Source organism: Anas acuta, chromosome 2 (genome assembly GCF_963932015.1).
Source record: "Anas acuta chromosome 2, bAnaAcu1.1, whole genome shotgun sequence".
Lineage (NCBI taxonomy): Eukaryota > Metazoa > Chordata > Aves > Anseriformes > Anatidae > Anas > Anas acuta.
Genome location: NC_088980.1, coordinates 47,112,011 through 47,124,079, shown reverse-complemented (window position 1 = coordinate 47,124,079; position 12,069 = coordinate 47,112,011). Strand labels below are relative to the sequence as shown.

The following is a 12,069-nucleotide window of genomic DNA, read 5'->3' as shown; positions in this document are numbered from 1 at the left end:
TGAGTAACCAGTGACCTGTGCTGTGTATAAATTTAAGGAAGAGAGGGTGGAGTCCACAACCTATTATTTTACATTTCATGCTCTCTCAGTGTTCCTGTCATTTCCCAGGGCAATGAAGACATGGAACATCTTTAACTTCATACAACAGACTGAAGGTGCTGAAAAGGTGTTGCCATGCTGTACTATTAAATTGAGCGGTACTAAATCTTCATATAGGATTAGAAGCAAACTCTTCCTGGCTAAGGCTCCATTTTGGGAATATGCCCTTTTATCTTTTTTTCACATTTCTCTGTTTTTTCCACATGGCTTACTTAACCAACAGTAGCATCAAGGTGGAAAAATTCTGTCACAGCTGAGCTCAAAGAAAAAAAGAAGGCAAAGAACAACTCTCTCTTTTCCCCCAACATTTTCAGAATCTTTTCTCATCACTTTCTTATCACTTATCACAAATGACACCAGAAGGTCTTCCTACAGTTTTCTCTTATAACAAAACACATGCAACCTCCTGGAAACCAGAATGAAGTATCAATGAGCAACAAAGAGGAACTGCCAAACTTCCTAAGAAATTAAACAAAAGTACCATGTTACAGCAGGTGTCTTGGGGTCTAAGTGCCCCATTGGTATTTATGCACCATTCTGATATGGATAAGAAATAATTTATAGAAAAGAAAGAAATAAGAAATAAAATAAATTCCATTAATACACATTCTGTGTTATCCAGTGTAAAAGGAAACACAATTAATCTAGTACTTACCCCATATATAAATGTTAACCATAAAGTTGTTTTTTTAAAGGCAAATACTGGGAATATAGAAATCAAAAATATACCCCGAAGCAAAATAGGCTAGCTTTGATATGTTCTTGTTCATACAGTACTTTTGGTCCAAATGTTGTCCATGTCTTTCTGCAGAACCCTATTAAATCTCACTGCATTTACAGGCAAATCCAGGCAACAATTCATAACAAATTTTCTCAGAAAAATAAAAAATCATAATTGCAGCTGTTACAAAAAGAGGATCCGAGATCAGAAATATCAACAGAGTAGTAAGATACAAGCACTGTTTTATATTCATTGTTCTAGCAAATAGTGCCTTGATTTATATCATGAAAAGAGCTAAAGGTATTTTTTTTTCTTAGAATGACTTTATTTCTAATATTTTCAAAAAAAAAAAAAAAGTACTAGTACGCAGTAGCAAGAATTAAATTCTCGAAGTACATTTGTTGCAAGGGATTACTTTCAATTGTTTACTTTTTTTTTTTTTTAAATTTGCCTCCTTGTATAAGATTACATTGTATTAACAGAGTACAGGCAATATGGTAATGTCTTGCCAGGCTAAAAATAGCTTGAAACATACTTTTTGGAATTAAAATTCTACTTGTCAGTTGTAAAGGTCAATTATGATCCTTTAAAGGCAAAATTAACTGTCCCAATATGGATCATTTGAGGGGGTAGAATGGAAAAAAGAAATCCAACAAATGATTGAGTCATCTCCATCTGGAATATGAAGAGAAGACACTGTCAAATAAACCGCCAACAAAAATTTACACTGATCTGTGGTAGAAAAAGAATAGAAACCTTGGAAATTTTAGCTACTCTACCAGACGAAATTTTATTTTGAGCAACAAAGAGGAACTGCCAAACTTCCTAAGAAATTAAACAAAAGTACCATGTTACAGCAGGTGTCTTGGGGTCTAAGTGCCCCATTGGTATTTATGCAGCATTCTGACATGGATAAGAAATAATTCTATTAATACACATTTTTTATTACAAAAAGTTTTAACAAAAACAAAATATATTTTGTCTGTTAGACAAAACATAACCACTACATTCTTAAAAATGTGTGAGGCCCCACATGGAGTGCTACATCCAGGTCTGGGGCTCCCAGCACAAGAAAGACATGGAACTGTTAGAGTGGATCCAGAGGAGGGCCACAAAGATGATCAGAGGGCTGGAGCACCTCTCCTGTGAAGAAGGGCTGAGAGACCTAGAGATGTTCAGCCTGGAGAAGAGAAGGCTCCAGGGACAAATTTTTGCAGCTTTCACTGCTTAAAGGGAGCTCATAAAAAGTATGGAGAACAACTTTTTGCTCAGTCAGATAATGACAGGACAAGGGGAATGGCTTTAAACTAACAGGGGGGAGATTTAGGTTAGAGGTTAGGAGGAAATTCTTCACTTAGAGGGTGGTGAGGCATTGGAACAGGTTGCCCAGATAAGCTGTGGATGTCCCATCTCTGGAAGCGTTCAAGACCAGGTTGGATGAGGTCCTGGGCAACCTGATCTAGTGGGAGGCATCCCTGCCCATCACAGGGGGGTTGGAACTGGATGATCTTTAAGGTCCCTTCCAACCCAAGCCATTCTATAGTTCCATGTTTCTATGATAAAGGATGAATAAAAAAATCATTAGATAGCTATATAGTGGGGATAATTGTAATTTACTTCTTAGCAGCTGCTTTGAGTTACAGCTCACTTAGAAGCAGATACTTTGTTTTCTCTCAAACACAGTCTGGAACCTCTGGAGTTATCACTGGATGTGACTCATAATGCTTTTATTCAGTACCAACAAGTATATAAAAACCTGTTCCTGATTAAAAGGAAATTCCAGAATTTTGTTCAGCTGCAATAAGATGTTTTTCAGTATTTATAGCAGAGTGACTTGGAAACCATGTCTATTACAAAATCAAAACCAAGAATAAGTCTATCAATTAGGGAAGTCAGAATGGGCAATTTCAGAACCAGATTTGGACATCTAATTTTGGACACTAACTTGTTTTGGCTAATGAATTCTATTATTGTAAATATAGTTTTCTGGACACTTTTTTAGTAGCTAGGAAAAGATATTATAATGGGAAAGGTCTCTAAGATTGTAATTGTAACTGAGACAGCTACAATTTCAGTGATTCAGAATTACTAAACCAGCACAATAAAGAGCTGGCTACTTGTTACTGGCTCCAGTTCGTTTCTGAAGATTCATGGATTCACAGAAAAAGTACAGGACCTCCGGAGGCCATCTAATCCAGTGTCCCCCTTGAACTGGAAACATCACCACCTATACATCAGGTCCATGATGACTTTGTCCATCCTGGTCTTGAAAATCTCCAACAATGGAGAGCTTCTGCATCCTCTCTGGACAACTTGCCACAAATCTGTACCAATCTCTTAGTGAACCAGTTTTTCCTAAGGTTTAGCCTGAACCTCTCAAGATGTAGTTTTTAGACCATTGTCACTTGATGCACCCTCTGGTGCTATGAGGAACAGTTTGACTTCATCAGCTTTACAACTGCCCTTCAAAGAATTGTAGGCAGCTCTTAGATCACAGCTTTGTCTTCTTTATACCAGAATAACCAGTTTGAGCTCCTTCGTCTTTTCCTCACCAGTCACATGCTTGAAGCCTCTGACCCTGCAGGTCTCTGCTGGACTGCGTCTGTCTTCTCCACATCCTTCTTGATGTGGGGTGAAAAGGAACAACAACAACAAAACAAACTAAAAAAAAAAGAAAAAAAAAAGAAAAAAAAAGAAGAAAAGAAAGAAAAAAAAGGAAAAAAAGAAAAAAAAGCCCCACACCTCTTATTCCACTGCAATTGCAACTTCACTACCCCTGAGTATAAGAGAATAATAATAACATAATAACATCTTTATAAGTATTAGCCATGCTCTTCTTGGTGCATTGCAGCACAAGGTTTCCCTTATTTGCAGTGACAGTGCACTGTTGCTGAATATTCAGTCTGGCATCTACCTTATCCCAAGGTCTTTCTCAGCAGTACTTTCTCCAGACTTGGGCAACAAGACTCGTTCCTTCAAAGCTGTATTTTGAGTGTTCAAATGTTTCTTTCAGAGTGAGCATGGGGGCAGGGCCAAATCAGAACAATGCAGAGAGTTCTAGGAGGAGGAATACTAGATAACTGCCTGCTTTGGGCAAGTCACAATAGATTGTAGTTTTGGTGTTACTTGTTAAGAATTAAGATAAAATGTGGCAAGCACTCAGTGTTTTAGAGTGGCTCACACTGACAAAAATATCCGGAGACAAGTTTGATGGAGGAAAAAGCATTCCTTGTTCTTGGTCATGATTTCCATACTACTGGGAACAATGTTTTAGTTTAAGTGGTATTTTCAGATTATGCTCATCTTATTGTCAAATGATAACATTTCAATTTCATTATCTTCATATGCGAGAAGGGCATCTATTAAGGGTAAAACAGGAAACAGAGAACAAGATAGTAGAAACTCTATCTCATCATTTAATCTCTTAAACATATACCACTCAATTCTCTAAAAATCATCAGCTAACCAGGTATCAGAGAAATATATTTCAGATTCTTTAGGAGGCAGTTATTGTGATATCATTCTAGAGCAACTGAAGCCAGTGCAGTGCAGTTAGTCTATAGCTGATTGGGTCTATGCATTTCCAAAAAGCAGAGAGATGACAGTTTTGCTTTTGGAAAACAAAGAAACAGACATATAGACAAAAAAAATAATCAATGCTTCCCTCCCTCAGAATATCCACTTACCTTTGGCACTCTTGATCCTGTAATTCTGGATTCACCTAGCAAGCCAATGATCCCTGATCCCTCCATGTCCTAATGGAAGAGAAGAACACTACAGAACTTAAGAATTAATCTTTTTTTTTTCTTTCTTTCTTTTTTCTTTTTTTTTTTCTTTTTCAGCTGCTAATTTTTCTGGAGTCCTGTAAAAAAAGTGGGCAAGTGTTGAACATATAGATAGATAGATAGATAGATAGATAGATAATGTTTTCTCATTAGCCTTTTATTTTAAATCAACATATGGTGTTCTAGAGACAGGCTCTTTTCAAATGAGATAAGAGCATGTTGATCTTTCATACAGAAACTCTGGTCTTTACAAACTTGTCACTTTGACTTTATATCTCTGGCATTTGAGTCTGGACAGCAACAGGCACCTGTGAGAGGATCTCTGCTTTATGTGCTACATTTAAACATGTAGTAGTATTTTTCTGTTTAGCACTTCTTGTTACCTGGCTGCTGAAATAGTGTAATGACTAGTAAGGGTTACATAACTGATTTAAGGCAAGGAGGGTTTGCAGGCTGGTTTTTAAGAGCAACAGTCATTGTTCAAAAATAAAGGTCCTTCATGACTTTCACAGTATAATTGTGAATTGCTGCCTAAAGTGCAGCTGACTGAAATGAAGCGGGAAGAACTGTTCTGCCAAAGATTGTGGAATTAATTAAGACGGGAGAGACCTCAGAGGCTACCCAGTCCAACTTTCTGTTGATAGTACGGTCAGCTTTGAATTCGAATCAAGTTGGTCAGGGCTTTGTCCCCTCAGGTCTTGGAACCCATCAGAGATTGAGGTTTTACAACCTCTCCAAGCACCTGTTCCAACGCTTGTCAGTCCTTGGGGTGAAAAATATTTTACTTCTGTCAAATTTGAACCTCCCATTTCAGTTTATGATTATTGTTGCTTATCCCTCTGTGCACCACTGTAAAGACCCTAGCTACATGTCTTCTCAGTAACCTCCTTTCAGGTACTTAAAGGGACCCTAAATCTTCTCTAGACTAAGCAACCTTAGTCCCTTGAGTCTTTCCTCACAGGCCATGTGTTTCAGTCTACTGACCATTGTCCTGGTTCTCTGCTGACTTCAGAAAGATCTCAGAGAAATGTAAGACCTTTTGGGAAACACCCATATTTCCTGTGGATATGCACTAGTGACTTTAAAGGAGACTGCACAGAAAGTAACAACCACCATTTGGCTCCCATTATTCTGAGTGTGACATTCCAAATTCAGGGCAGAACCAGGAGGTGCCAGTTGTGAAGCAGACAAAGAAGTACAATTGCAGGTTGGCATGTTTCTCTATCTTAGCTCCAGAACCATTTCAGCCACATATTCCAATTACTAGCCTTAAGCATATTCCAGAACTTGTCAGACAGTGTTGCAAAGTGTCTGGATGAACTATGCCAGCAGGAAACCATTGTGACTCAATTTCTTCTGAAAAAGAAATGTGACTTCTGTGACTTCTTTCTTCTGAAAATGGAAAATACTGATATTTCATTGTTCCTCTTCCTTGTTCACAGCCATACAGCCTTCATTTTCAACATCTGTGCCACATATTGAATCCTCTGGCTTTTCTGTGAGTCATTTAAGCTCACTAATATGGCAGAAAATTAGTGGGTTTTTTTGTTTGTTTGTTTGTTTTGTTGTTTGTTTGTTTGTTTGTTTGTTTGTTTTGGGGGTGTGTGTGGATAGTTCTCTAAAATTTTAGTACATTAAATTTACTTCTGGAAGGATTGATAGAACACTAGATGTTAGTGTATGTGAAGGGTAAGCATGTGCCTGGAACAGCTGCAGACAGGAGGAAGAGCAGAAAGAAAATAAAATCTTCACCTCTTAGTAACAATGAGCCTTTTTATCAGTTATTATGTTTAGAGGACCCATACTAGGAGTAGGCACTCCTTAGCTTTCTTCGTAGTTGTTGACTTGAAATGGTTTGGATTGCCATGGATCTTATGTACTCTGATGACAGTGTAAGGAAAAGGGTAGGAAAACCAATTACATCAGCTTAAGCTGTTATGGAATGACAGTTTGGTGCTGAAATTATGGAAAATGTCAACTGATCTGACTCCAGTGAAAAGGAGAGATCTTGTTATTTTATCCTTTTCCACCAACCCCATGAGGGCAAGTACAAGAGAAGCAGAAAGAGTGCACAGCTGGAATTAAGACCTTCTGTTTAAGGACAAAGTGGGGAATAATGAGTCATTATGTTCATTCAAGTCCTTCCATGTAACTTCACCTGAGAATGAATATTACTTAGACTTCATTTTGCTCCTCCATCAGATAACAGAATGACAAATATCATCAGAAAATCTGCTGAGATTCTGCTTGGCCTGTTTAACCAAACACTAACTACTTAGAGTAAACCGTAAAATGTGTTTCTGGGCCCTTCCTTCCTTTGCCTCCACTCCACTTTAAATACTCCATCTGTGCCAGTATACTTTCGTTTTAAGAGAGTGCTTGATGCCTGCTTTATATAACATACCATCGATTTTGACATCTGCATATCTTAATAGGTTTACCAGGTACCTTCTGTGGCTCAAACTGTTCTTTTGGCAAACACAAGTGCCAGCAAACCCCATGCCATTTGTTTTTTGCACATAGCTGAACACAGATGCTAACAAGCACTAACAGGAATGTTTTGCATAGACAGCCTTACAGCAGTAAACAGACTGCCAACCAAAAGGTAGTGTTGCCCTAACAAATTGGCATACCACATTGCTGCTTTAACAGATGGCAGGGGTGAGCCTCTAAAAGATCAGCAAGAATTAGCAAGCCTGTCTCAGAGAAATTACAATCACAGCAATTCTATTTGGACTGGATGAAGTTTAAAATGAAGCTAGTCACGATATTATTGATGCGGTTAGAGCTGATATCTGTCTCTATCTGTGTCCATAAAAGTAGCAACTGTCAGTTTTCACAATGTCATGATTCCTGCCAAGTATTACAGACTTTGCTTCTCTTTTAATTAAGCATCAGAAGTGGCAAATTCTGGTCCTAAGTAGGCCCCCTTCAGGAGCTCTCTTTGGTGGCACAACAAGGCAAAGGTTGTTTCTACTCAAATAGAGTGAATGGGGAAGAGTGGAGCATCCCTTAACATCTGTGATCCTGAAGGGTCACAGGAAGTGACTATCAGTCAGACAAGCCATCCTGGGATCAAACAAAGACCAGGCCTAGGATGAAGATGTGGCTTATTACCAGCCCTTTCCTCATTCTGAGGCAAGCATATATTAATTCAGGGAAGACCCTGTACCAGCCTTCATAGTATGTTAAAATTAATGCAATAGAGTGTTTGTATACTTAGAATTTATGCTATGATTTACTAACAATTGCAGTGGTGGCAGTTAAGAACTTGTTAGCTGCTGGAGAGTTTTGTTTTTTTTTTTTCCCGTTGAAATCCATGGATGTCAGTGACATTACTACTCAGTAGTGTACATAGTATAATACTGTTTAGTTAGATATCAGATGTTAGAATATGCCTCTAAACAAGCATTAATGGTCACCTCTGTACTTGGAGTACTCAAAGTGTCTCTACAGTAAAAAAGAGAGAAAGAAAAAAGAAGCACTGTAGATACCAGCAGAAACATGTATTTATCTGGCATCTTTTAAACATCATCACCTTATGAATGCAATTCTATAGATGGCCAGCAGTTTTGTTCAATAATACTAATACTACTAATAATATTGAATAGACAACTCTGGAAAGACTTTTCTGAGTCACTGCTAGATTAGAAGTGAAAAGCACATAAAAAGAGAAGGCAAAAACTCATATGTGACTGTTGATGCAGGCAATCTGTCAACGTTGCTTCACAAACACATTAATAGGGCAGCTCTTGAACCTGAGCGTGCTCCCTTTGCCTTTCTGTACTGCACAGCTACTTCCTGTTCCAAAAGAATAATCTCAATGGGTAGTTCTAAAATCACATGTAAAGCTCAGATTGAGCTGACCAGATACCGTATTTTCAAGTGATGAAGGTATTATTCTCAGAAGTAGAAAGTAGGATTTGAAATTTAGTTTTATTTTTTTTTTTAATAGAAAATTTTTCTTCTGAGTAGAACAGACCATGAAACCACAAATGTCAATAGTTTTTCTCTGTATTTCCATGTTACTGAAGAAGCTAAACTCACGGCCTCAAAAATGACAGCATGGGAAAAGTAGAAGCTTAATTGGGACCTGCAGTTTGATTTTAATGAATACTGACACGTCTCTAGATATGTAGAGATCTTTACTCTAAATTATTTACATGGTAAAAATGGTGCCAAAGAAGCTTTTCCATGTAATGCAGTAGTAGCTTTGAGTATCTGATATTAGCAATTATATTTTTATATAATACACAACATTAATATTTAATTACTGAATAATTTAATGAAAAGTGCCTAAATAAAAATAGAATATAATAATAGTTCAGTTGGAAGGGACCTACAAAGGTCATCAAGTTCAACTGCCTGACCTCTTCAGGGTTAAGTTTAACCAAAATTTAAAGCATATTAATGAGGGCACTGGCCAAACATCTCTTGAATACTGACAGGGATGAGGCATCAACAACCTCTTTCGGTGTAGAGAGATTTTACCTAATATCCAGTCTGAACCTCCCCTGGTAGGACTTCATGCCATTCCCATGTGTCCTATCACTGGTTAGAAGGGAGAAGAGATCGGCACCTCTATCACACTTGTCTTGCTGAGGTGATCAGCTCTGGGGTAGATGTGTTCTCCAGCAGCATTGTGGCCTGCAGGGTATTTCCTGCATAGAGGCCCCTAGAGGCATCTGAGGGAACCACTAGGACCCTACAGCCCTCTCGAGGGCAGCTGACGAGCCTTGGGAAGAGCCAGGAGTGCTCCTCCTCAGTCATACAAAGCATGCAGCCCAGGAATGCAGCGAACAGGGCATGTCATGTCAGTCAGGGTGTGGCACAGGTCCTTCGTTTTGTATTCTGGGAGCAACAGAAGAAGGGCCTTCTACTGTTACAGAGATGTTGCCTACCCGCCGAGCCTACTGGTCTGAGGCTGTAACAAACGACTCTGTATGTCATCAATTCATTCTTAGTCATGAAATATACAGATGATTACATTGCCCCTTCTCTGAAGGAAGTATATGCATAGCTACAACAAACCCCATAACAGCAAAATACCTCAAATCCAGAACCGTAGCTTAGACCTGTGGATCCAGGAGGTCCAGGTGGTCCAGGAGGCCCTGGGGGTCCTGGGGGTCCTTGTTTCCCAGGAGAGCCATGAGGACCAGCTTCACCTTTGGGGCCTATTAACCCAGTGTCTCCAGTACTACCCTAAAATAAAAGGTCAGTCAATTCTTACACTGAACATGAAAAAGTTGATGTAGGTAAGTGCTTAGGATTCACAATAATAATCTTTTAGACTTAGTCCTTTTCAGGGGTACATTCTAAGTAACATGCTGTGTTGGAATGATGCTGCTTTCCCATAATCTGTAAAGTCACTGTCTGTTTTATTTTTATCTTTACCTTTGGACCAATGGAGCCAGGAAGACCTCTATCACCCTGTAAAAGAAAACCATCCTTATTACGTACAGTAAGAGCATTAATCGGGAAAACAAAACAAAACAAAACAAACAGATGAATGTGATTGCTTAATTAAAATGCTAACAAATTTCTTTGTTGTTAATCTTGATGTCATAATGTCCTTTATATGAACCATTAGGCCCCTTATTTAAAAGGAAAACAATTTCCTTAGTTAAAAGGAAAACAAAGAGGAAAACAATTCAGGAGTTATATTACCAAATGACCAACTCTGGACTAAGATGCATACAAGAAGCAAACCTGTATTTCAATTATTGCTGCAGATTTTCAGATCTCTAGACTACACAGATTTAAACACTTTGGGTCACATCCTTATGCTTCTAAACTTAAATGGCAAAACCCTCATGGACTATATGAGAAGCAGAAACTGATCTGGTGTGGAAACAAGCAAGCTGTCTATGATACCAGTCCAAACAAGGGATTTGATTATGAGTATGGTTTTCAGGCTCTTTTGCAGCAATCAGATTATTTGATTTGCTTTTATATAGTTTACCTAAATGCCATTTCCCCACATCTAACCTATGGAAGAGACAGAAACTCACTGCATATAAATATTCATTTTCTAAATTGCACTGAATCTAATGGACTTAATTGTTATATTGGCAAGCTCCTGTGCTTACATATTCAGTTGAAACTTTGTTTAAGTAAGTTCTGAAAAAATGAGTAAGCATCAGCAGTGTAACGATAACAATGATTTCTTCAAAAAGTAGTGGCAAAAAAACATATCATATATCAATCCAAGGAACTAGATGACTTAACTTTCCACTCTTCTATGCATCCTGCAGTTTCACCCTGTAGTATTCTATGTAGTAAATAGGAATAATTATTACAACTTGATATCACACTATAGATTAAAACAAGGTGTTCAGGTAAAAATGCATAGTAGAAATGGAAAAATCATATTATCCCATGGTGTTGGGGATTGTATTAAGAAGGAACAAATATGTAGTGCTTCACTTCTAATTAACATTTGTTAATGTATGTACACAATGTAGAAAACAGTCTCAGTGAGGCAAAACAGTTGAATTTTTTGCCATTTTTTGAGTATTATACCCTGTTTGAAAATTATTTTTCTCTTTCAGTTAATTCTCTTTCCTATAATCTGAGAGTCAGGTCCCGTTTGCTTCATGTAGAATTTATTCTCTTCTTAAAACCTTTTACGTAAAACTCAAGCCACTGTTCACAATAGAGACAAGGTGTGGCTGCCTGCTTTATAAGATGCATTCTTTATTTTCTGGATAGTTACTAGATCCCAGGTGTTCTGTAGTTCTACCAACATCATTTTTTTTTTGAAATCACAAGTCAGACCCTACATTCTCAGGTTGATATTAAAAAATCTTTCAATTTAAAAAATAAATATGTCAATATTCTGTCTGTTTTGGAGGTTTTTAATTTTGCTTGTAGTATGTGAAATTTCAAGGTTCACTTAGGAGTCTACTTTCAAGTTCTTGTGCTGACACCTAAGCGTAGATAGACACTGAAGGACGAAACTTTCCCTTAGCCACTAAAAAAAAGTGAGACCTAGAATCACAGAAAAAGGGTTGTACGGGACCTCTGGAGGCCATCTAATCCAGTGTCCCCCTTGAACTGGAAACATCACCACCTATACATCAGGTCCATGATGGCTCTGTCCATTCTGGTCTTGAAAACCTCCAACAATGGAGAGCTTCTGCATCCTCTCTGGGCAACCTGCCACAATTCTGCACCAACCTCGTAGTGAAACAGTTTCTCCTAAGGTTTAGCCTGAACCTCTCATGATGCAGTTTTTAGGCCACTGTTACTTGTTGTACCCTCTGGTGCTATGAGGAACCATTTGGCTTCATCAGCTTTACAACTGCCCTTCAAAGAATTGTAGGCAGCTCTTAGATCACAGCTTTGTCTTCTTTATACCAGTATAACCAGTTTGAGCTCCTTCATCTTCTCCTCACCAGTCACATGCTCGAAGCCCCTGATCATCTCTGCAGATCTCTGCTGTACTGTCTCTGTCAGAGTCAC

At 38.2% G+C, this 12,069-nt stretch overlaps 1 protein-coding gene across 3 annotated transcripts in view; it reads right to left on the bottom strand.

The window, feature by feature from the left end:
- The window catches only part of COL15A1 (collagen type XV alpha 1 chain), a 109,785-nt gene that overhangs the window by 52,840 nt on the left and 44,876 nt on the right, over positions 1-12,069 (bottom strand). For all 3 annotated transcript variants that reach the window (XM_068674657.1, XM_068674655.1, XM_068674656.1), the window contains exons 10-12: positions 10,000-10,035; positions 9,655-9,807; positions 4,507-4,575 (exon numbers count right to left, since the gene is read on the bottom strand). In XM_068674657.1, coding sequence (XP_068530758.1) covers positions 4,507-4,575; positions 9,655-9,807; positions 10,000-10,035 — 258 coding nt within the window. The remainder of the gene's footprint in view (positions 1-4,506; positions 4,576-9,654; positions 9,808-9,999; positions 10,036-12,069) is intronic.